Source organism: Myotis myotis, unplaced genomic scaffold (assembly GCF_014108235.1).
Source record: "Myotis myotis isolate mMyoMyo1 unplaced genomic scaffold, mMyoMyo1.p scaffold_m19_p_17, whole genome shotgun sequence".
Taxonomy (NCBI): Eukaryota; Metazoa; Chordata; class Mammalia; order Chiroptera; family Vespertilionidae; genus Myotis; species Myotis myotis.
The window spans coordinates 40,649,578-40,674,393 of record NW_023416321.1 but is presented as its reverse complement, the minus strand read 5'-3'; the positions used below and the strand labels follow the sequence as shown (position 1 = coordinate 40,674,393).

General features: G+C 52.2%; 1 protein-coding gene across 4 annotated transcripts; it reads left to right on the top strand.

Moving 5' to 3' along the window:
* Positions 1–524: 524 nt before the first annotated feature.
* ALOXE3 (arachidonate lipoxygenase 3) lies at positions 525–23,091 on the top strand. 4 transcript variants are annotated; one of them, XM_036341519.1, is made up of 15 exons: positions 525–952; positions 1,564–1,768; positions 2,804–2,885; positions 3,398–3,517; positions 3,857–3,982; positions 6,626–6,729; positions 6,887–7,059; positions 7,473–7,616; positions 7,706–7,909; positions 7,996–8,082; positions 8,727–8,896; positions 9,513–9,634; positions 14,659–14,759; positions 15,350–15,520; positions 22,258–23,091. In XM_036341519.1, exons 1-15 carry the CDS (start codon positions 806–808, stop codon positions 22,435–22,437), a joined length of 2,136 nt encoding a protein of 711 aa, XP_036197412.1. In that variant the 5' UTR covers positions 525–805; the 3' UTR covers positions 22,438–23,091. The 4 variants fall into 4 exon arrangements, with proteins under 4 accessions (XP_036197412.1, XP_036197411.1, XP_036197409.1 ...); XM_036341518.1 differs by having other exon boundaries at positions 629–952; positions 1,564–1,661; XM_036341516.1 differs by having other exon boundaries at positions 629–952; positions 3,860–3,982.
* The last annotated feature ends 1,725 nt before the right edge of the window (positions 23,092–24,816 follow it).

The window sequence follows — 24,816 nt, the reverse complement described above, 5'->3', positions numbered from 1 at the left end:
CGCCGGGAGTCCACTTCGATACCCTGACGAGCTCCATTCCAAGGGAGAGATTGAGATCTGGCATGCCAAAGACAGGGGTCACGGAGGGCCGGGCGTGGGAGGGCGGTGCGGAGTGTGGGGTGACAGGAGAGCTGTTTCTGACCCTCACGCGAGGTGCAGGAATGCGCGTGAGACTCACCTGCGTGTGGCTGAAGGCACGTGTGATTTCTGGCTGAGTGTGTCTCACTCCTGTACAGTGATTCACGTGGATGATTCACAAGTAGGAATGTGGGTGTTTGGTCCCCGGTTGTGGCTGAGAGATGAGGAAAGGGTCTTGGGGAGGGGGAATTCGGGAGTGGCCGGGCGGACAAGGGCCCAGGAGCATCTGTAGGGCCCCTGACCAGGAGGAGGGCCATGTCCCAATCATACAGGCGTCACCTACTCGCTGTCTCTTTCTGAGCATTTGGTCCCTCCCTTCCCAGTGAGGCTGGGACTCCTGATATCCATCTGGGTGAGCCCTGTCCTGCCAGCCAGAGAGACCGGCTGCGCCAGAGGCAAGCAAACAATTATTAGAAGACAGGTGTGGGCGGGGAGAGGGAGCCGGTACTGAGCAGAGGCCCGGGCAGAGGCCAGAGGCCGGGAGCTTCAGGACAGAGAAAACATCTCGGAGGGAGCTGGGCCTTTCCCCCTACCCCCACCCCCCCAGACCTCCCATCCAGCGGCTCAGCATCACAGCCGTCCAGTCCTGCTCGGCCTGCTGCTCACCTCCAGGCCGGCCGCTGCTGGGGCTCACCTTGTCGGGAGGCATCCCTCCTTCCCTCCCATCATGGCCGTGTACCGCGTGTGTGTGACCACTGGTGCCTACCTGGGGGCAGGCACACTGGACAACATCTCCGTCACTCTGGTGGGCATGTATGGTGAGAGCCCCAAGCAGCTGCTGGATCGCGTGGGCAGGGACTTTGCCCCTGGATCGGTGAGTACAGAGGAGAGAGGGAGGAGCACCCCTGAGGGGCAGGGCCAGCAGGGACCCTGAAGGAGGGTACCGTCTTCCTTCAGGGCTCATCACCTCCTGCAGAACTCTGGCTGCAGGCTCTGACCTCCTCCCCATCCCTGTTCTGTCTGGTTCCTGTCTTTCCTGGGGATGATAAACCCTACCCAGGCGGGGCTGTGAAGGAGTCCTGGGCAAGGGGGCAGAATTCCAATGGCTTTCCAGCTTCTCCTCTCATAACTGAAGGTGGGCTCTGGGCAAGTCGCTTGAACTCTCAGAGTCTGGGTTTCTTCTTCTCTGGAGGGCATCCACCTGCCTCTACCAGGCCCAGGATTGTTTGTTGGTGGGTCTTAGGGAGAAGTTGGCCACCAAGGGGGCTAGTGCAACCCAGAACCTACTCTGCCTGTGGTAGCTGTGGTTGCTTCTGCCTGGTGAAGGGGTGCTTTTGTTCTAATTCATACGAAATCCTCACATGGGTTAGCGGCAGCTCAGGTTTCTATGCCAGAATAGGTGTAGGTTTAGACGCAACTTGCAAGGTGCAGGACAGCTCCGACAGTTCCTTGCCTCTCACCTGCTTCCTCTGTTGGTCCCCTCAGGTGCAGAAGTACAAAGTGCGCTGCTCAGCAGAGCTGGGTGAGCTCTTGCTGCTTCGTCTACACAAGGAGCGCTATGCTTATTTCCGCAAGGACTCCTGGTACTGCAGCCACATCTGTGTCACTGCCCCCAATGGTACCCTTTTCCACTTCCCCTGCTATCAGTGGATTGAGGGCTTCTGCACTGTAGAGCTGCGACCAGGAACAGGTGGGCCAGAGGCAGGGGCTGGCCTTGTGCTGCAGAACGCACCTTTTGGGATTAGGGGTGGGGTCTCCCAGAGCCCAGGGTGCAGGGAACAGGGTTGGGGTTAGTGTCACAAGTTCAGGGCTCCAAGTAGATGCTTTCTGGGGAAGGTGAGCCTGTAGAGCCCTGAAATGCAGGGGCGTCTCGGACAGTATCAACCCCTCTGGAGACCGACAGAGACTAGACCCACACTGTGTACACTCACACCACCCAGACACACACACACACACACAGAGGCAGTTTGCTCTCCGCTGACTCCCTCTGCACGTCCCCTAAGTGAATTCCTCCAGAATCCCAAAAGGAGCTATCCTGCAAGCTGAGTAATTGCATTTCACCAGGTGGAGAAGCCCTGAGTGTTGAGCTGGAAAGGCCCTGTCCACCACTCCTGGCTTTTCCAGTGTGGCTGAAGTCCCTGTGGGCTGCTGTTAGGATTCCTTTTTGAATTTGGATGACCTTTCAAGAATGCCGCGGTCTAACTCCCTCAGCCTCTGACCCGCCACATCTCCTGAGCTGTCTGATCTAGAAAAGCATGACTAGTTTGAGATGAGTCTTAGGGATGAGAGATGCTGTTCTAGGTCAAGGTAAAATAAGTGAATATGACCCCTTGGCCCATAGTGAGTTCTTCATAGACCTCACTCTGAACCCCATCTATCATCATAGCAATCTATCCACCACGTTACAAAATATATGTGCTCATCTCATTTATCAAATGCATGCTATGTGCACCATGCCAGATGCTGGGACTAAAAATGAATACAATGTGATTTCTGCTCAGAAAGAGTTTATAGTCTTGGAAAGGAAACAAACATGCAAGCTAAAAGGAAGGTTGTTAGGATCTGGGGGCGAGGTTGTCCTGAATCTCTGGTGAATGCACAAAGAACATGGGGTGTCCACATTACTGAGGGGTTGGGTGCAAGGGTTAGGGGCTCAGGCAAGCTTTGATGGAGAAGTTGTTGTTTAAAAAAGGACTTAAACGATGAGTAATTTCATTCCCCACAGCGAGAACTATTTGTCAAGACTCCCTTCCCCTCCTTCTGGACCACAGGAAACGGGAACTCCAGGCCCGACAGGAATGCTACCGGTGAGGGTGACCTAACTTCACTTCTTTCCCCATTTTTATTCTGACTTCAGAATTAATCACACTGTTACTAACTCTGTCCTCTGTCCCCACCTTGGGGCCCATCCAATCAGGGCCACTATTTAAACCTAATGGCAACCTACTATTGACCCGGAGTCCAGACCCAGAACACCAGTACCAATCATTGTCCCGAACCCATCAGTGAATCCACACTCAGCCCCTGATGTGACTGTGGTACTGACAGATCTCAGCCTATCCTCAACCTCACCCCCAAACGGGCCGTGATCTTAATCTCAGCATAAACCCGACTCTCACCCAGCCTGGACATTCATGTCACCCTCAAATGCTACCCTGATCTGAAGCCCAGTGCCTTGGGGAGAAAATCCCAATTCTTTGTCACTTACCCAGAAAGTGGGAGTTTTGGGGAGTTTTAATTTCAAGGCATGTCTTTAGAAGCTAAAGTTTCTGTGTACCCTAAGTTTGACTCACCATCTCTAACCTCTTTCCCCCGGAAGTTGGAAGGTCTATGCCCCTGGTTTCCCAGGCATTGTGGACGTCAGCACCTTTGAGCAGATGGAGTCAGACAAGAAATTTACCTTGACCAGGACAACAACGCGTGCGAATCAGGACGACAGGTGAGGAAGGACCCAGGCGTGGGAAGAAGGTGGAGGGCTGTGAAGTGAAGGGCCTGTTGAGAGGAAGGGCCCAGACAGCCTGGAAAGAGAAGTTGTGAACTACAATAAGGGCAATTTAATTCAAGTGCCCGGAGCAGAGTAGGCAGGGGTGGCCCCCGGGATATGGCAGAGAGGAGGAGGTGGCTTCAGGCCTGATGGGAGAGGGCAGGGGAGGAGCCCAGAGTGGAGGGAAGGCCTACAAAGTCTGGGGGAAGAGAGAGGGAAGGAATTAGAGAGGTGAGCTGTCGGCCTTTCTGACTGTCCTCTGTTCTTCTGCCCCCACCTTCTCCTATTCCTTAGCAGTGGGAATCGGTACCTGCCTGGCTTCCCCATGAAAATTGACATCCCCTCCCTGCTGCACATGGAGCCCAATATCAGATACTCGGCCACCAAGACGACCTCGCTGATCTTCAATGCCGTCCCTGCGTGAGGCACCTGAACTCCTGCTCACTCTTCCGTCCGCCTCTGCCCCTCGATGCACAGCCACATCTCTGCCTCACTTTCCCTTCTTCCTGCCCTCTTCGCTCTCTTTGCCCCCTGTCTCCCCACTCCCTGCCCCAGTCTATGGCCCCTTCTATGGCCCCAGTCTCTTCTCTCTGCCCCTCAGGCTCCCCTCTCCCCAGACTCCTCCACGCCCTGTATCCCATGGGCTCCTCTTTGCCCCTTAGTCCCCCGTTCTTTTTCCATCCCTCCGACTAATACAATGAATTGTGCACAGCCTGGTCCAGGCACTGCTGGGATCTTGTTGAGTAGAAAAGAGAGGTCTGGCTCTTAAGCTTTAAGAAAGTGGTCAGACCACGTCAGTTTCAATTCCCAAAACCGATGCTTTCTAGCTGGGTGACCTTGATTTTCACAGCCTCTAAGTCAGCGGTTCTCAACCTGTGGGTCGTGACCCCTTTGGCGGTCGCCTAAGACCATCCTGCATATCAGATATTTACATGACGATTCATAACAGTAGCAACATTACAGTTATGAAGTAGCAACGAAAATAATTTTATGGTTGGGTCACAACATGAGGAACTGTATTTAAAGGGCCAGAAGGTTGAGAACCACTGCTCTAAATGGTTTCCTCATCTATAAAATGACAATAATATTCATGCCTACCTTAAAGGTTTGGGAGAGAATTTAATGAAGTAACACCCAGCACAAAATAATGTCTCAGTAGATGCCAGTAGTGTTAGGATACACTCTTGGCCGGGAGGAACTCAGTATCATTAGGGAGCAGAGTTAATTAGCCATCAAAGCAGCTCAAGGCAACAGCTGAAGCTGTGAGTGACATGGCGGGAGGGGGTACAGTGGACACGCGGGTGTCTAGAGGAGGCAGAGGCTGGGGGTGGGTGGGCGGGAAGTGGCTCCTGGAGTGGCAGGTGGGATGGAAGCAGGCTTTGAGCCAGGGAGACAAGGAGAGGGGAGGGAAAGCGGGGGGTGGGGGGCGGGGGGGGGGCGTTCTGGGCAAACCTGGGTAGGTTTGGCAGGAGAGAGAGGCTCAGCGAGCCCTTTGTGCAGTGGCTGCTCTAAGAGGCCCAGCGGAGGCCAGAACAGTAAGCTGGCTCCTCATGTCTAGGCCTCCGAGCCAGAATGATGCTTTTGGAGAAGGACCGGCGGAGGGTGAGAAGGTGGGGTGGGGCTCCAGAAGGTCTGTGGGGGCTGGGGCAGGCAGGCTGCACAGGCGGCTCAGGACAAGGGCCCTGGCAGGGGACCTCTGCCAGGGACCAGAGGGGCATTCGGGAAGGTAGAGGCACCCGAGTTGCTCCCCAAATGGCTATGTGGGTCTAGGCAGGGGACGTCCCAGGAGACCACAGGACAGCTGGCATGGGGCTCAGAGAAGGCTTGTGGGAAGAGGGAGCTGGCAGTTGGCAGCTCAGCTGCTCATGGAGAGGAGGGGACAGTGCGGGGCTGTGAGTGCGGGGTTGCTGCAGGGCGTATGGAAAGGCCTGCGGCAGGCCCTTGGAAAGAGGGAGGCCTGTTCTTTCTCCTTTATCGCCTCCTCCCACCCAGTTTTTCCCATCTCTGGGCCCTGGTGGGCAGGCACTCAGCAAGCACATGTGGCAGGCGGAGGAGTGTCCTGGGCTTGTCAGGCCACTACTGCCCCCTCTGTCTTCAGTTATCCACACCAGCGTCCTTACAGAGCCTACCTTACTGACCAGCTGCCACAAACCTGCCTGATCTGTGCTGTATTCCCTTCTTTGGGACTTGGCCCAGGGAGCGAGTGATTATTATGAACGGGGTATGTCAGGGCCGTCAGAGCCAAGTCACAGCCCTAAGAGCCCATGGTACAGTGGGAGATGATATGAGTGAGTACATTGTATTCACAAGGGAGTGATGAGCGTTTGGGAAAGATACGGAAAGGCGTGTGTTTGGAGACAAATCGGGCATGCTTCAGAAAGGATGTTGCATCTAAAATGCACACAGGAGAACAGATGGGTTTGGTGCTCGGTGGAGATGTAGGAGATGGCTTTCTGGGAGAGGCATAGTTGAATGAAAGCCCTGGACAGGGGGGAAAGCAGACTTCATTTCAAGCACGTCCCCCCCCCCATTATAAAATAACATATGCTCATTGTAAAAAATATCCAAACAGTACAGACATCCACAAAGTGGAACGTGCATGCCCCTCGGGTTGCCAAGCCCACCTCTATCAGTCCTGTGCACAAAATATAGTTTTGGTGGTGTTAGCTGCGTTGGCTTTCTCTAGTGCCCCTGGTAGGAGAAAAAACTGCACAGGTTGATAGAAACCGGCCGGTGGGGCGTTTCCTAGCCTGCCTTCGCAGTTGGGGCTTTGTCCTGTAGGAAGAGGGGTGCCAGTGAATGTCTGCGACAAGATGGAAGCTTGCAGAAAGCAGGCCCAAAACACCAGTGAAGACGACTTGCCTGCACCACGTGCGCCACCTTTGCATCCACATATGGAGTCACCCCTACAAAGCCTCAGCTGGCCACTGGGCGTTTCTCCCATGAGGATTGTTAGGCACCTCTGCTCTGGACATTGATCTTGTCAGTTCCCTCCAGACCTCTAGGCTGGGACACAGGGCCCCTGGCAGCCCCAGACACCATCTCCCCCCTCCCCACTTCCAGGTCCTTGGGCATGAAGCTTCGAGGGCTGCTGGACCGAAAGGGCTCGTGGAAGAAGCTGGATGACATGCGGAATATCTTCTGGTGCCACAAGACCTTCACTTCAGGTGTGCAGAGCCAAGCAGGAGCTGTCCCCCCTCCACCCTGTCCCATGCTCAGGCCCGCGGGCCCCTCTGGGAAAGCCCCTCCAGCGCTCAGAGAGCAGGCTGGGGGGGGGGGGAGCAGTTTCCAGACCAACCAGTTCCTCCCCCTCCTGCTCCCTAGAGTATGTCACGGAGCACTGGTGCGAGGACTCCTTCTTCGGGTACCAGTACCTGAATGGCGTCAATCCTGTCATGCTGCACTGCCTCTCCAGCTTGCCCAGCAAGCTGCCTGTCACCAATGACATGGTGGCCCCCTTGCTGGGCCCTGGCACCTGTCTGCAGACAGAGCTACAGGTGGGTGAGTTGCCCCCAGGGACAAAGGATGGGTGTGAAGGGTAAGGAGGAGATGGCCAGGAACAGTCATGGAGAACTAGGAGCTTCGCAGCCGCGGCCTCAGGTCTCCCCCAGAAGGCTGCGGTGGTTGGTGATTTTGCTTTTCTTGGTTACACCGAGGTCATCTGCATTAAAGTAGGAAGGAGCAGGTACGGGGAGAAGGGAGAGGATGCTGGCTTATCCAAGCTGGGAAGCCAGGTGAAAGGTTGCAAAAGGAGGGACTCTGCTGGACCTCATTCTGGACATTCTGGGATGGGTGGGGTACCCCACATTGACCACTGAGGCCAGAGGTGAGGGGGGAGTGGGCAGAGAACGGGGAGAAAGGCGGCGCGCCGGTGGGAAGTGTATTCTGAGGCTCTGTGCACCTTCCCCAGAGGGGGAACCTCTTCCTAGCCGACTACTGGATCCTGGCGGAGGCCCCGGTCCACTGCCTCAACGGCCGCCAGCAGTACGTGGCCGCCCCGCTCTGCCTGTTGTGGCTCAACCCCCAGGGGGCGCTAATGCCCTTGGCCATCCAGGTGAGCCCGGGGCCGGGCTTTGGGGGGTGGGGCCTCCAGGGGCACACCAGCAGGCTGGAGTCTCACCCCCTTATGATTCCTGGACGCAGCTCAGCCAGACCCCCGGGCCGGATAGCCCCATCTTCCTCCCCACGGACTCCGACTGGGATTGGCTGCTGGCCAAGACGTGGGTGCGCAACTCCGAGTTCCTGGTGCACGAGAACAACACGCACTTCTTGTGCACGCACTTGCTGTGCGAGGCCTTCGCCATGGCCACGCTGCGTCAGCTGCCGCTCTGCCACCCCGTCTACAAGGTCGGTGCGACCCCCGGGCCGGGCCAGAGGGGGCGGGGCCAGGCGGCCTCCTCCCCTCGGCTCCCGGGACCTCATTCCGTTCGCAGCTCCTGCTCCCCCACACTCGGTACACGCTGCAGGTGAACACCATCGCCCGCGCCACGCTGCTCAACCCTGAGGGCCTGGTGGACCAGGTGCGGCCCCCCGCCCTCTCTGAGGCCCCGCCCCCGCCCCCGCCCCGCCCTCTATGAGGCCCCGCCTCCGCCCCGCCCCCGCCCCGCCCCCGCCCTCTCTGAGGCCCCGCCCCCGGTCCACCCCCCCCCTCTGAGGCCCCGCCCCGGAAGACGCTTTTCCCCGCCTACAAGCTCGTTGGGCGTCCAATCTCATTCCACGGTTCCTGCCAGCCCCTCCCCTCCAGTCTCCTACTTGCCCCGCCCACAAACCCGGTCTCCGCCCACCCATCCCACCCACGGGCCCACCCCCTCAGACCAAGTTCCAGATGCCCCCTGCGGTGGGTGGGGTACCCCACCCCCATCTAAGCACAGCCCCACGCTAACCCTGCGCCGAGCCCTGCTCTCGCCTCCCTGCCTCCGTAGCAGCAGTTCATTCTTTTTTAGTTACTAAATACCTAAGGATTATCTCCTGTGCACATAGTAGGGCCGCAACCTGCGCCGCCAATGTCGGGCCCCTCATGGGGGTTTTGATCCGTGGTCTTGGGCTGCTTGATTAACTGAAAAATCTCCTCCGCTGCGTCACTAGCCACGTTTGGTCCCCAGGCCCTGGGGGAGGAGGGGTGGAATCGGGAGGGGCCGGGAGCTGAGCTGTGATGTGTCCTCAGGTCACCTCCATCGGAAGGCAAGGCCTCCTCTACCTCATGAGCACGGGCCTGGCCCACTTCACCTACACCAATTTCTGCTTTCCGGACAGCCTGCGGGCCCGCGGGGTTTTGGCTATCCCCAACTACCATTACCGGGATGACGGCCTGAAGATCTGGGCCGCCATTGAGAGGTGTGGGCCTGGGACCCTGAAGCCAGTCTGGCCCCTCGGGGCCTCCTAGTCCAGGGGCAGTGTGGGTCTCTACGTTCATGCAGGCTGGGGCGCTGGGTGCGGGGACTTCCAGGTGTTCTCAGGCCCAAGCATGGGGCACTCGGAGGGTGAGAGTTGGGGTTGGGGTCCCCTATGAAATGGCTGATAGCTTTGGGCTGGGGAGAGGTTGGGCTGTGTATGAACACAGAGGAGGAGGGGAAGGACAGGGTGTCCACAGAAGGTGAGACATCCAGGTGTAGGCTGGGGCCTCTAGGCAGGCAGGCCTTCCTGTCTGTTGGGTGCTGAGTGGGGAGGAGATGCAGCATGAGCCTGGCTCTCCTCTGTGTACCCCCCCACCCCCAGCCCTCTGTGCAGGAAGGAGGCCCAGAGCAGCCGTGACTCAGGAGTGGAGGGCGAGACTTGAGGGGAGCCTGGGTCCTTGGGTTCCAACTGCATCTGGCGGGAGGGGGTCTCCACTGAACCCCCATGGGCTCTCGTGGACTCTGGCCAGCTGGCTCCCCTCAGCACTGGACCTTGGTTTTCTGGTCAGGCCTGAGCCCAAGGTCACTGCCATGGCATGGGCATCTTTTTCCTGCAGCTTTGTCTCAGAAATTGTGGGCTACTACTATCCCAGCGACGCGTCTGTGCAGCAGGATTCGGAACTGCAGGCCTGGGTCGGCGAGATTTTTGCTTGGGCGTTCCTGAGCCGGGAAAGCTCAGGTATTCCTTCTCCATCCCCCACCCACAGGCTCCCGGTGACCCAGTGCTCCCCCCGGCCCCACCATTAACCAGTTCCTATTTACTGATCAACTGTTGGAGTGCATCCTACTAGCCCCACTGAACAGATGAGGAAGAGGCAGAGAGAAGGTTATACAATAAGTGGCAGGAGCAGGACCCAGAGCCAGCTCCTCTGGTCTGCAAAGCCCTTGCTTTCAACTACTACCCTGTGCCCATCTGGTCCCTTCTAGACCTTTCCATGAGTCTGAGCCCACCCATTCACTTCTCTTTGCTGAGCTGTATGGATGTTCGCATCATGTAGGGGGAGTAATCTTTGGCTTCAAACACAAAGGATTCTGGAACCTTCTCTCATACTCTCTTATGACTGTGCTGCCAGGTGGCCCCTCCAGCCCTCAACCTCTCTCACTTCCTTTGGCTTCAAAGGGTGAGTTGGTCCTGCTGCTGCCTAATTCCCCCTTATTTACTCCAGTTACCTAACCCTGACTCCTCCCTCTCTTCTGACACTGCCTGAGAGGCCTCTGGGACCCGCCAGCCCCTCCGTAGACCTCCGCTTAACCTCAGCGCCAAGCAGATGCCTAGCACACCCTCCCTTCCTTAGAGTCTTCCCTTAGCTCTCGGGAGAACATGTCCTTCTGAACCTCCCGCTTCTTCCCAGGTCCCTGCTGTTGGCTTATCCTGGATCTCTGCCTCCTCTCTACCCCTCCCTCTTGAAGGATCTTGTCTCCTGTTTCTCCTCTGTGCTGATTCCAGGCTTGGAAATCCTCCACTCCGCCTTTCCGGAAGGACTTTCCTTGTTGTCTCTTTCATTGTCACTCTTGAGACCCAAACATGAAACGATGTCATTCCAAAGGATCTCTGGCCTCACCTGGGTTATATGCCCCATTGCTACTCTTCAAAGCAGGGGTCCTCAAACTACGGCCCGCGGGCCACATGCAAATACAAATATTGTATTTGTTCCCGTTTTGTTTTTTTTACTTCAAAATAAGATATGTGCAGTGTGCATAGGAATTTGTTCATAGTTTGTTTTTTTTTTAAACTATAGTCCGGCCCTCCAACGGTCTGAGGGACAGTGAACTGGCCCCCTGTTTAAAAAGTTTGAGGACCCCCTGCTTCAAAGCCTGTTTCCCTGGTGCCGCTGTATTATGGTCTGTACGTCAGCATTGGAGAATGGAGAGGAGCCTTCTATATCTGGGTGTAGTGGAAGAGAAGGCAAAGCTCAAAGCGGCACAGATGTCCATCTTCCAGTGCCCCCAGCCCTGGCCTGAGTGGGGAAGACTCTCGCTGCACAGGACGTCTCCTCTCAGCAGGGATGTGGCTTTCAGCTGACTTAGAACTTCCAGTGGCCGCCCGAAGAGGTTCCTGTGTGTGTGTGTGTGTGTGTGTGTGTGTGTGTGTGTGTGGACCCAGGGAGGAGGAATGGTCTCACATCACCCACAAATAGAATGAGCAGCTCTTGCAGCTTCAAGGCTTTAAAAAAATCCTCCTGAAGGTATGTTTTTATTGATTTGAGAGAGAGAGAGAGAGAAACAACTGTGTGAGAGAGAAAGGTCTTGAAACCCCCAGTAACCTAGGTATGTGCCCTGACCAGTAATCAAACCCACAACCTTTCGGTGTATGGAATGATGCTCCAACCATCCGAGCCACCCAGCCAGGGCCTGAGGCTTTTTTAAAACACAACATTTTAAGCATAGAAAAGTAGAGAGTATAATGTAATGAACACCCACTTACTTACCACCCAGATTCAGCAATTGTTAACATCTTTGCTAGATTTGATTAATCTGTTGCTTTGTTTATTGGCAAAATCTTTTAGAGCAAATATATATCTTTCATATTTCACCCCAATCAATAAGCCTCCTCTAAAAATGATGATTTTTTCTACACAACTACAATACTGTCATCTCACTAACAAAATTGATAGTAATCTCCAATATCACCCTTTTCTCTAGTCCATATTCAAATTCCCTCACTTGTCCCATTTCCCCTCATTTGATCCTGTTGATTCTGGAGCCAGTCAAGGACCCCATGTACATTTGTTTTGACTCTAAAGTGTCTTAATTTAGGACCGCACTCCCCTCCTTTTTAATAAAATCACAGGGCATCTGACAAAGACTACTGAAAAAGCCAGAAGCAGTTTTGCACGATGTCTCACCTTCTGAGTTTATCTAGTTGCTGCCTCATGCTGTCATTCAGCTGGTTCCTCTATCCCCTCTAATAACTAAAGGCTAAATATTTTTTGGCAAGAATACTTCTCAGGTGATGCTGTGGTCTCCTCGTTGCATCATCTTGGGAGGCTCATCATGCCAGGCTGTCTCACCATTAGTGAGGCCTAGAGTGAGTTCTGAGTAAAGGTAGTGACAGCCAGATTGCCTTGGGATCTTTTCAAGGGCGACGCCTCCCCGAGCTTTGCCAGCCTGCTGTCAATCCGGGGCAGCCCTGGTTCAGATTGCTCCTCTTCCGGGAGGCAGTTTCCCTTTGGGATTATCTAATTCCTAGTTAAGACCCAGAGGGGGATATAATTACTGTTCGCTCAACTCTCCTCTCTTACTTTATTAAACTCTCTGATTTAATGCATCAGAACATTCTTCAGACTGGCAAACAGCTCTCCTGACAAACTTATTCTAGATTCATATGTTTTAAGGTAAGGGCTCATTCATTGACCTCCGTCAGTATGCCTTTTGTTCCATAGTTCAAGGGGGGAAAATAACCAGTATGAGCTGCAGAAAAATTCCCATAGATAATCTGCTTTATTTTTTTTTTTTAAATAGCTTTATTTATTTATTTTTTTTTCAGCCCTCAAGGTTAGACTGTCAACCAGGAACTGAACATTCAGAAAATTCCCACACACTCCCAGGCAGATACCAGGCCTCCCCCCAAACCTCTCTGTCTGCTCTGTTGCATTCGTCCCTCTCCAGTCATCCTGACTCCCAACCTCGGATCCCTCTTTGACTCATGTCCCCTCTGCCTTCCTCTTCACCTAAATCCAGTTGGGTAGCTAACCCTATTGTCCCCATCATTTCCCACTGTCACCACCCTAGTCCCAATCCTCACGTTGTTCCTGCATTGTGGCAGCTGCTTCTCAACCAGACCCACCTCTCCCCGCCTTTTGATGCTTGCTCGCCAAGCCTGTGGGGCGCCACCCCGGTAATCCTCTGAAATAGCGCCCAGAAACCACCTGGCCTGGCGCACTGCTGCAGCCCCACCCCCCTAACCCTTCACCTTGCTTACACCCCATTCCTTTCCACTCTGGCTTCTCAGCCTCTCATGTATTCACTTCATTCAACCAGTCATTCCTGGGCTGCTAATATGCGTTAACTATTGTCCTAGGTGCTGGGGTTTAGCAGTGAACGTGACAGACAAAAGCCCCAGCCTTCATGGAGCTTAACATTCTTGTGGGGAGACACAGATAACACAAAATTACTTTAGGTGGTTACGAACGGTAAGAAGAATGAAACAGCATCCAAAAATCACTAGTGTGTCGAGGTGGGGGGATAATTTTAGATAGGTGGTCAGGGAAGGCTTCCCCGAGGAGGTGATGTTTGAGTAGGGGTGTGAGGAAGTGAGAGAGCTGGTTCTGTGGGTAAGAGTGTGCGGGCAGAGGTGAGAGGACAAGGCCCTGAGGTGGGAGCATGCTGGGAGGGTTTTTTTTTTTGTTTTTTTTTTTTTAAATATATTTTATTGATTTTCTACAGAGAAGAAGGGAGAGGGATAGAAAGTCAGAAACATCGATGAGAGAGATCGATCAGCTGCCTCCTGCACTCCCCCCAGTGGGGACGTGCCCGCAACCACGGTACATGCCCTTGACCGGAATCGAACCCGGGACCCTTGAGTCCGCAGGCCGACGCTCTATCCACTGAGCCAAACCGGTTCGGCGCATGCTGGGAGCTTTGAGGAATATAAGGAAGGCCTGCATGGCTGGAGTTGAGTAAGTGAGAGGGAGAAAAGTTGGAAAGGAACTGAAGTCCGAGAACAAGCCAGAGCCAGATCAAGTAAGATCACGGTGAGGTAAGTGAGAAGGGAAGCCCGTAGAGGGTTTTGGCCAGTAGTGACATAACTGAATTTAGGATTCTAAAGGATCACTTACTCTAGCTGTCGGGGTCATGGCAGAAGCAGGTAGATTCATCCAGGAGTGAGAGGATGGATAGTGGGTAGTGGTGGAGACAAGGTGGTGAGACCATTGGCTTCTGGAACTGTTACTGGTTTGTGTGGGGCGAGATAAAAAGAGTCAGTGTACAGGACAAAGAGTATCCACATGGGATGACTGTGGGAAGCACAGGCTTGGGGAGTGTGTAGGGTAGGGAGTCAAGCATTAGGTTGTACAGATGGGAAGTTTGAGTCTAGAGTTCAGGGGCCAGTGGGAGCCAGCCAGAGATGTGAACTTAGGAGTTGTCAGCCGGGGAGGTGGTTAAACCAAGGACTTGGATAAGACCAGTGACATACAGAGAGAAGAGGGCCAAGGGCTGAAATGCTTCCTCTGTCATCTTCTTTCTATTCAGAGCTCATCCACTCACTCAGGGAGGCCTCTTCCCCAATGATGTGCCCTCTGTGCCTTGCCTGCCTGCCCCTGAGAGCTTCCTTCCGCTTCCATCTCTGTGAGCTTATTAGTAGCACATTCTAAGCCCAGTGGCAGATGACTGGCGACTGGGTTCTTGCTTGGACAAATCTCAGTGAACTGGGTAGAATTAAATCATTAAATGCTAATATAGGCTGCAGACAGAGGCGCCTTGGTGGTCTGCTTGAACCTGGCTCTTCCGCTGTGAGCTCTGCTGACTGGGCATTTTCTGGTCTGACCCCAGTTCCCAGCTCCTATCCTGATCCCCTTCAGAGACCACAAACCTTGGTGATGACCATCCCTAACCTCGGCCTAACCCTAACCCTAGTCTAAAGACCGTGGTGGCCAAATGTTCAGCCTTCCCTTTCTTACTCTCCCCCTATGCTGAGCCCCAGCCCCGAGCTGCCCCTAGGAATCCAGTCCCCTCCACACTCTCTTCCCTCCCTTCTGTACCCAGGCTTCCCGTGCCAGCTGCGCACACCACAGGAGCTGCTGAAGTTCCTCACAGCAATCATCTTCAACTGTTCCGCCCAGCACGCTGCTGTCAACAGTGGGCAGGTGAGGCTGCAGAGGGCAGGCCAGTGGGCAATTTGGCCAGGAAAGGTTAGGCTCAGCAATGCAGCTGAGGCCAGAGTTCCCGATGAGAGCATGGGTGGGATGGGTTTATCACTAGGGTTGGGATTGGAGTGGTGACTAGGTGGAGTGAAGGGCTGGTGTTGTGTGCTGACTGGGGTGGAGTTGGGTCCAAGGGTATAATGTTGACGTGAGTTGGTGTTGCACAGGGAGTAGAACTTATGGATTTCTGTCATGGTTAGGATGTAGTCAAGTGGAATTTCAGGTTGCTGTGTTTGGCATGCTAGCCCCAGGCCCATTTCTAGGGTTACCTCCTCTCTGAGTCCTCCTTGTTCCTTGGTGATTCACCCCACCCAGTCCTGGAACATTGGGTGGAGAGTAATAAGGGTTGAGGCAGGCTCCTGCCTCACTTCTGGAACTTTCTGTCCTATATCACTCCCTCGCCTCCCTTTCCACAATCCCTCATTTCCCAAATGCAAGACCTGGGATGGTAGGGGGCAGGATCAGGAATTATGATAAAGAAGCTGGTCCTCTCCCTCTGGCCAGTTGACTCAACTGGGGCGGGGTCTCCACAGCATGACTTTGGGGCCTGGATGCCCAATGCTCCATCATCCATGAGGCAGCCCCCACCACAGACCAAGGGGACGACCACCCTGAAGAGTTACCTGGAGACCCTCCCAGAAGTGAACATCACCTGTAACAACCTTCTCCTCTTCTGGTTGGTCAGCCAAGAGCCCAAGGACCAGGTTTGTGTGGGGGGTGTTTTTCGGTGGTGGATAGAGGTTTGCAGGGCCTGGGCAGTGGAGGTGATGGTAGCTGTCCCAGGGGGACTTGGGGAATGACTGCTGGCATTTATGTCTACTACTGAACTGCCCTGGGTTCTTTAGTTTCTTCAGGAAATTATACTTGATCCCAAGAGACATATATTGAAGCAAATACCTGTTAGTGGCTGGGATACAACATCCATCCAATTCACCAGTTTACCAGACCACCCATCCATCCAACCATTTATTCTTCCATCCATCAGCCATTCATCTATCAACCACTCATCCATTCATCAAACATTCAACAGACATTTTTTGAATACCTCCCATGTGTCAACACAGTGTTGGGCACCAGGCATATAAAGATGAGTCAGACCTGCCTACAGGAATCCTACTGTCTAGCTGAAGAGATACACAGATAAATGAAAAAGGGTACCGCAGTGTTGTAGAAATTATGTAGGTATAATTCCTCCATTTGATCATGTACTTCTTGAGTGCCTGCAATGTGCCAGACACTGATGGGCAGCTATGAGCCCTGTCCTCATGAGCTTGCTATAGTCTAATGGTAGAGGTGAAGACAGGGCCTGTGGAACCTGACTGAGTCTGGGTGAACCCAGGGAAGCTTCTTGGAGGAAGGGACATCTAAGCTGAAATCTGTGAGACAAGCAGGAATTTGGCAGACATAGCAGGGGCAGGGTTAATTTCTAGGCAGAGGGAAGGAGGAGACCAAGTGACATGAAGGGAAGCGAAGGCAAGAGTTCGTTGGCGTGTCTTGAGGATCCTAAAAGGTACAGTGTAGGCACAGTATTCATTCAGAATACAGTGGGGAGATACTGAGGAGACTTAAGACTGGGTGACATGGCTAAATTTGTGTTTTAGCAAGAGTGCTTCTGTGGCTGTGTAGATAGATGGGAAGGGCTATTTTGGAGGCAGGAATGACAGGGAGGAGGCTGTTACTTAGGCTAGGTTTTAGGTAGGGGAGCAGCCCTTTAATCACCAATTACCATAATCCTCATTTACACATTATCAGTCATGCCTCTGCCCTCCTGGCATTGTTCACAAATTCTCTGACATGACAAGAATACCCTCATTTATCATGCTGGACTCCCTTTGGAGTAGCTCTTTTATCTCCTTAACAAGTTTTAACTTAACCATCTTATAGCCTTGGGATGCCAGAAACTCATGCCTGGATCCTAGACCCATTCTGGTCCCATCTCCCAAGGATTGGAAGATGTTTGTTTCTTTCAATTTAAAGGAAAAACTCTCTCTTGTTTTTTGTCTACTCACAGAATAGTCTATTACTGCTCTCAGTCTCTCACTCAATGCTTCTGGCCACCAAATGCCTGGGCATTGTTCCCACACCAAGCAATTCTCAGACTCTAGCTATACGTCCTGTAATTTAGCTCAGTCTGACACCACCTGGAGACAGTGTCAGATCCCTTAGGTGAAGGGCTCCGACCCACAAGACTGCCCCTGCCCCCCTTCAGGTGCCAATTGCCGAGCAAAAGTCCAGGTTGTCAGCTGTGTTTCTGACCAAACAACTATCAATCAGAAGTTTCTACAACCCCCTCCTCAGCGTCATTGATTTGCTGAGGCAGCTCACAGAACTCAGGAAAACAGTTTACTAGATTACTGGTTTATTATAAGAGGTTACAACTCAGGAGCTACCAGATGGAAGAAATGCACAGGGCAAGGTGTGTGGGAGGGGTGCAGAGCTTCAATGCTCTCGGTGTGCCACCCTCTCAGCATCTCCACACTTCCCCAACCTGGAGGCTCTCCAAACCTGCATTTTAGGGATTTTGATGAAGGCTTTGTTACACAGGAATAATTGATTAAATTATTAGCCATTGGGGACTAATTTAACCACCAGCTCCACTCCCCTCCCCAGAGGTTCAGAGGTGGGACTAAAAGTTTCAAGTCTCTAATCAGTTGGTTGATTCCCATGTATCCCATCCTTAGGGGCTTTCCAGAACTCACCTCATTAACATAAACCGAGGTATGGTTGAAAAGGGCTTATTTTGAATAACCAAAGATATCTTAACACTCTATCATGAAATTATAAGGGTTTTAGAAGCTCTGTGCCAGGAATGGGAGGAAGACCAAATATATATTTCTTTTTTTAAAAAAAATGATTTTATTGATGTTAGAGAGAGAGACGGAGGGAGTGGGAGAGAGAAACATGAGTCAGCTGCCTCCTGCAAGACAGCTTGGCCAGGGATCTACCTGGTAACCTGTTGGTTCATGAGATGATACTCAACCAGCTGAGCCACTCCAGCCAGGCAAAATCATATTTCTTATACATCACAGCATCACAGTGGAGAGGGATGGGTAGGTAAGAGGATGAGGGTGAAGCATTCCCTCCCCAGGAAACAATGGGAAGTTTAACCTGGACAGTTATAACCACCACCACAATAACAGCAGCTAACTCTTCCTGAGGATCTGTCATATCTTAGTCATTAAATTAGATACCATATGTCCGCCATTTTAACATACAAAATAAATGAGTAGCTATATTTAAAATGCTTAATACAGTGCCTAGTATATAGCTGTTCAGGAAATGGTAGTTTCATTTTATTTTTTATAAATATATTTTTACTGATTTCAGAGAGGTAGGGAGAGGGCTAGAGAGATAGAAACATCAATGATGAGAGAAAAGTCACTGATTGGCTGCCTCCAGCACACCCCTCACTGGGGATTGAGCCCGAAACCTGGGCATATGCCCTGACCGGGAATTGAACCGTGACCTCCTGGTTTATAGGTCGACGCTCAACCACTGAGCCACGCTGGCCGGGCAGTAGTTCCATGTTACAGGGGAGAAAATGGAGATTTAGAGGCACTAAGCAATTAGTCCAAGGTCACACGGCTAGTGAAAGGGCTTTGAACCCAGTCTCCCGTACTTCTGGGTTCTGCTTTTTAAACAGCTAAACTATAGTTTTAGAAATCAGATGTCAGTTTAGTAAATAAGACATAAAATTGATTCTCTGAAAGGACCAATAAAAGCAAGAAAGCAGAAACAATTCTAATGAAGACAAAAAAGAAAGAATATAAATGTACAACATTAAGAATGGGAAGGGCATACAGCCACAAATACAGAGAAGACTGAAGAAATTAGAAAAAAATTCTAATTACAGTTTTATGTAAATAATGTGGAAATCTAGACGAAATAAATGATTTTCTAGGAAAACATAAACAAAACTTAACCCCAGAAAGCTATACATAAATGGAAAAGGTTGTAAAAGATCTGAACCCTGTCCTTGCAAAGCGAGATTCTAATAAACCTTCAAAAAACAAGTAATTCCTAAATTATTCAAACTGCTGGAAGGTATAGAAAAAGTTTAAAGTTATAGAAAAAGTTGAAAGTTTCCAAAATTACTTTACTGGGTTCCGTTTTACTGGGGACCCTGATACAAGCAACTAGCAAATGTAGTGTTCTTAAGAGAGGTGGGCTCTGGCCAGTGTAGCTCAGTTGGCTGGGCATCGTCCCATGCACGGAAAGGTTTCAGGTTCAGTTTCCCATCAGGGCACATGCCCCAGTTTTGCGCTCACACTGATGTTTCTCTCTCTCTCCCTCTCCCTTCTTCTCTCTCTCTTAAAAAAAAAAAAAATCAATGACCTATTCTTTTTAAAAAGATATATTTTATTGATTATTTACAGAGAGGAAGGGAGAGGGATAGAGAGCTAGAAACATCTATGAGAGAGAAACATCGACCAGCTGCCTCCTACTGGGGATGTGCCCACAACCATGGTACATACCCTTGACCGGAATCGAACCTGGGACCCGTCAGTCCCCAGGCCGACGCTCTATCCACTGAGCCAAGCCGATTAGGGCAATGGCCTATTCTTAAAAAAATAAAAAAGAAGACAGGTGGGTCTCAGGTAGACATCACAGATCTACACCTCCCACCCATGTGAACTTGGCTATATAATTGGGCATCTCCAAACCTCAGTTCCTTCCTTCCTTCCTTCCTTCCTTCCTTCCTTCCTTCCTTCCTTCCTTCCTTCCTTCTTCTTTCCTTCTTCCTCCTTCTCCTTCCTCCCTTCCTCCTTCCTTCCTCCTTCCTCCTTCCTTCCTTCCTTCCTTCCTCCCTCCCTCCCTCCCTCCCTCCCTTCCTTCCTCCTCCTCCCTCCCTCCCTCCCTCCCTCCCGTCCCTCCCTCCCTCCCTCCTCCTCCTCCCTCCCTCCCTCCCTCCCTCCCTTCCTTCCTTCCTCCTCCCTCCTCCCTCCCTCCCTCCCTCCTTCCTCTCCTTCCTCCCTCCTCCTCCTCCTTCCTCCCTCCCTCCCTCCCTCCCTCCCTCCCTTCCTCCCTCCTCCCCTCTCCCTCCCTCCTCCTTCCTCCCTCCTTCCTTCCTTCCTCCTTCCTTCCTTCCTTCCTCCTTCCTCCCTCCCTCCCTCCCTCCCCTCCCTTCCCCTCCCGCTCCTCCTTCCTTCCTCCCTCCCTCCCTCCCTCCCTTCCTTCCTCCCTCCCTCCCTCCCTCCCTTCCTTCCTTCCTTCCTTTCTTTCTCTTCCTCCCTCCCTCCCTCCCTCCCTCTTCCTGCCTTCCTTCCTCCCTTCTTCCCTCCCTCCCTCCCTTCCTTCCTCCTTCCTACCTTCCTTCCTTCCTTCCTTCCTTCCTTCCTTCCTTCCTTCCTTCCTCCCTCCCTCCCTCCCTTCCTGCCTTCCTGCCTTCCTTACTTGCTTCTCCTTTTATTGAGTTTATTGCAGTGACACTGGTTGATAAAATTATACAGGTTTCAGGTGCTCAATTGCACACACACCATCTGTACACTGTATGGTGTGTTCACCTCCCCAAGTCTCCCTCCGTCACCATGTGTCCCCCATACCGCCCTCCATTTCTCCCCCTCCAAGCCTCAGCTTCTTTATCTGTAAAATGATGATGATGAGAGGGCCTGTCTTACAGGGTTATCGTGCCATTGTGATAGCCCATATAAAGTGCTTACAACATGTTAGCTGTAATTAAAAAAATAAAATTGTAAACTTGTTCCACTTAGCTGCAACAATCTTACAAATATATCATTAGGTCCTGACTGGTTTGGCTCTGTGGATAGAGCGTCGGCCTGCGGACTCAAGGGTCCCAGGTTCAATTCCAGTCAAGGGCATGTGCCTGGGTTGCGGGCACATCCCCAGTAGGGAGTGTGCAGGAGGCAGCTGATCAATGTTTCTCTCTCATCGATGTTTCTAACTTTCTATCTCTCTCCCTTCCTCTCTGTAAAAAAATCAATAAAATATATTTAAAAAATATATATTATTAGCCAATGAAGGCCAATCATACACAGTAGAACAATAATACACCATGACGACGTCTAGTGTATTCTAGGAATGAAAGATTGGCTCAACCTTATGAAATCTGACAATATAATTTTTACATCAATAAAGAAACTTACCATATAATCATCTCCATATAGTCCAAAAAAGCATTTGGTAAGTGTGAGCAGCCACTTACTAATAAAAACTCATGTAAAATGAAACTCCCTGATGCAGTTTTGATAAAAAGTATATTTTAGAAAACAAAACATTGTCCTTATGGTATAACAACAGAGGTCTCCTTACTAAAGGCAGGGACAGTAAAACAATGCTCACTGTTACTGCTGCTACTTAGCACTGTTCTGGAAGGTTTACCAGTGCGATAAAGCAAGACAAAGAATTTTTTAAAAAATATATTTTATTGATGTTTTTACAGAGAGGAAGGGAGAGAGAAAGAGAATTAGAAACATCGATGAGAGAGAAACATCGATCAGCTGCCTCCTGCACATCTCCCACTGGGGATGTGCCCTGACCGGAATCGAACCCGGGACCCTTCAGTCCGCAGGCCGACGCTCCATCCACTGAGCCGAACCGGTTTCGGCCACAGTATTTCTTTTTTTAAAAAAATCCATTTTTATTGTTTTTGAAAAATATGTTTTTGTTGATTTCAGAGAGGAAGGAAGAGGGAGAGAGAGAGAAACATCAATGATGAGAGAGAATCATTAATCGCTGACTCTGTAGGCCCCCTGTTGGGGACCGAGCCTGCAACCCAGGCATGTGCTCTTGGCAGGAATCAAAAACCCTGGGACCCTTCAGTCCACAGGCTGATGCTCTGGCCACTGAGCCAAGCCGGCCAGGGCGGCAATATTTCTTGATTGCAGTTGGCCATGCTGTGTAGGGTGACAGTGTGTGGTGATGGTGACTGTGTTGGCAGAAGTTCCGTGAAGTTGGGTGATTGGGAAGACACCTCAGGCCTGGTTGTCTTCAGGGTCTGAATTTTGTTCGGTTGTGAGGTCATAGGTGTATAAAGAGGCATGTTTGCTGGAGCGTGTGTACCTGGCTTTCGGTTGTGTTGCGAGTGTGGTTGTGTTCTTTTAGTTCACAGAACATTGGCCCAGGCCCTGGAAAGGACCTTTAAAGATTCTCTAGTCCAATCCATCCGTTTCCAGATGCAGAAAGAGTCAGGGTGATAGGCAAGGCGTTACCAGCAGGGGGAGCACTAGCTTCAGGTTGGCTGGCTCCCAGGTCCCCTTTGGGCCCCGCGCTCCCTGCGCGGTGAGTGTCCGTGTCCGGCTGCTCTGTGCCGGCTGCGGCTGCGGTTGCGGTTGCGGGGAGAGGTGGTTGCGGGATGTGGTTTGAAGGGCTTGAGCCTAGCGTATGCCCTTGGAAGCAGCCTTGACTGTGTTGGTTGGCAAATGTGGTCCATTATTCTCCGTGCTGCCCTGAGCATCAGCCTGACCGCACCTGTTTCTCGCAGCGGCCCTTGGGCACCTACCCGGACGAGCACTTCACCGAGGAGGCCCCGCGGCGGAGCATCGCTGCGTTCCAGAGCCGCCTGGCCCAGATCTCCCAGGACATCCGGGAGCGAAACAAGGGCCTGGCCCTGCCCTACGCCTACCTGGACCCTCCCCTCATTGAGAACAGCGTCTCCATTTAATCCCCTCCTCCTCTCACCCTGGAAGAAGGGCCCAAGCAGGGGGAGGGCCGGTTTCTCCGCGTCCTCCCTGCTGTCCATCAGCCTGAAACTTCCCCTGCAGGTGGGGCCTTTCCCACCAAGATGGCTCTAGCGCCGTGTGAAGGGGCCCTGAGCTGTATCCAGGGCGAGAAGCTGCTGGTTAAAGTCAAGTGCACAATAGACCCTCAAAGGAAGGAACCCCTTCCGCCCCGCCCTACTCCTCCTACTTCCCTCTCCTGTCAAAATCTACCTCCTCCCACTGGGATCTTAAGCTCTCCTTCCCAGCCTCCCGCCATCCCAAAACTTTCTCCTACTTTGCCTCTTTGTTTCCACTTTCCTCTAAAGCTGGGACCAACGAATCCAACTTTTTCCCTGGAAGAGCCTGGAACCTGGGCAAGGAAGGATGTGCGCCCGGACCTGCCATCGGGCCCCTCTGACCCCAGCATATTTAAGGGGAGGGTTAGAATCAGAGCCCCGCTCACCTGGGCCTCTAGCCGTAGTTCTCTGAGGGCCACGCTCAGCAGCCTGGATGTGTACGAGTCTCGCCCCAGCTCTCATTTTCCCATTGCCATCCCCCTCCTTTTGTTTGTCCTCGAGCCCAGTGAGTTCAATAAAAACCAACATATTTGACTCCCATTTCATTTTTGTTTTGATATATGTGTGTGCATATCGGTGGGTGGGGTAGCAGGGGATTGGAGAAGGATGGAGCAGCTCAGAGCCCCTGGATCATCTGATCTGGAGACAGGAAACCTCCCAGTGCAACCCACCACCTAGCCAGGCCCTGCATTCCTGCCTTCACCTCCCAGAGCATGTCATCCATCAGGAAGTGAAGGAATATCCACACTCAAGGGGCAGATAGGAAAAATGTAGGTATTTTGCAAAGCCTGCGGATCCAGCTTCGGGGTGTGGGCGTTCCTAGTGTTGCCACTGAGATCTGGTTTCTCTTAGGACTCACTCACTGGAAGACTCAGCTTCTGGCTCTCCTGTGGGTGGGTGGAGTCATGGATGAGTTTTGGCCAATGAGCTGTGAGCAGAAGTGATACAGGTCACCCAAGGGCTGGAACGTTTATTACTGGCAGGAGCCCCCAGAGTTCTCTTCTCTTTGCCCTGCTGTTCTAGAAGCACATGCTGTTCTAGAAGCACACGTTGAGATGGCTTTTCCATCAGCTTCTTCCTCTGAGGGACAAGCGCAGAGCCCCCTGCTGACCTGAGTTGGACATGATGCTGAGAGAAATAAATAAACTTTGGTTGGGTTAAGCCATTGAGATTTCAGGATTGTTTGTTGTTGCAGCATAACCTACCCCAGTGGTCGGCAAACTGCGGCTCGCGAGCCACATACGGCTCTTTGGCTCCTTGAGTGTGCCTCTTCCACAAAATACCACGCGTGGACGCGCACGTACAGTGCGATTGAAACTTTGTGGCCCGTGCTCAGAAGTCGGTATTTTGTGGAAGAGCCACACTCAAGGGGCCAAAGAGCCGCATGTGGCTCGCGAGCCGCAGTTTGCCGACCACGGACCTAGCCCATCCTGACTGAAACAGATGGCAATCTGGGGAGTCTGATGTTCTCCCTTCAAAATAGAGATTTGTATCTTTCTCCATAGCCACTCATCACCTTCCTGTTTCCTGCTTCCCTGCACCTCGAATCCTGCCCCCTTTACCTACTCTGCTTCTTGAGTCAAATTCTGTGCCTAATCAAACCCGGTCTCCGGCCGGAGACACAGTGCCGGGAGTGGGAGGTGGGAGGGGAAAGAAGTGTGTGTGTGCATCTTTGGTTATGGCAAAGGTCAGATTTTCACATCTTGCACCTGAGATGCATCCTGGGAGATGATGATTCTATGTCATTGTGCATGGAGAAGTATGTTTGGAGATATCTCCCCTTGCAGATTCCAAGCTAAGAATTTAGTAAAAATCACCAGATTTTGTCCATTTTGGAACAAAATCATAGGACTAAGAAATATCCAGAGGCGTCCCTTGTGGCCAGTAAGACTGTGGCAGAGGCTGGATGTGCCCACCCTTTAAGTCTGGGCTTTTACTTCGAACAGCAGGACCAGGATATGCTGGAAGGGTGTCAGGGCACCTTCAGGCAGCCTGTCCCTTCAAGAGGACGAATACTCCTTGGTGTGCGTGCACCAAAGTTAGAATGAGGCATGCCCGTCCTAAAAATGCCCCTGAGCCAGAGAGGGAGGGAGCAGGGCGGATTACTAGAATCTGATTTTCCAGAAAACCAGTTTGGAGGGAGATTCATTGAGGAGACACCGCCAGCTGCACGTAGGATTCTGCCCAGGCTCTGGGCGTCTCTGGGGAAGGGGCTCAGGTAAAGTTCGAGGCCTGTCCGATAGGAAGCTTCCTCTAGTGTGCACT

Bases quoted from the DNA above. Each gene is read 5' to 3' on its own strand.
- ALOXE3 (XM_036341519.1), top strand. From the start codon at position 806: ATGGCCGTGTACCGCGTGTGTGTGACCACTGGTGCCTACCTGGGGGCA. The intron at 953-1,563 runs GTGAGTACAGAG...TGGTCCCCTCAG, and splicing joins GGGACTTTGCCCCTGGATCG to GTGCAGAAGTACAAAGTGCG. The intron at 8,897-9,512 runs GTGTGGGCCTGG...TTTTTCCTGCAG, and splicing joins ATCTGGGCCGCCATTGAGAG to CTTTGTCTCAGAAATTGTGG.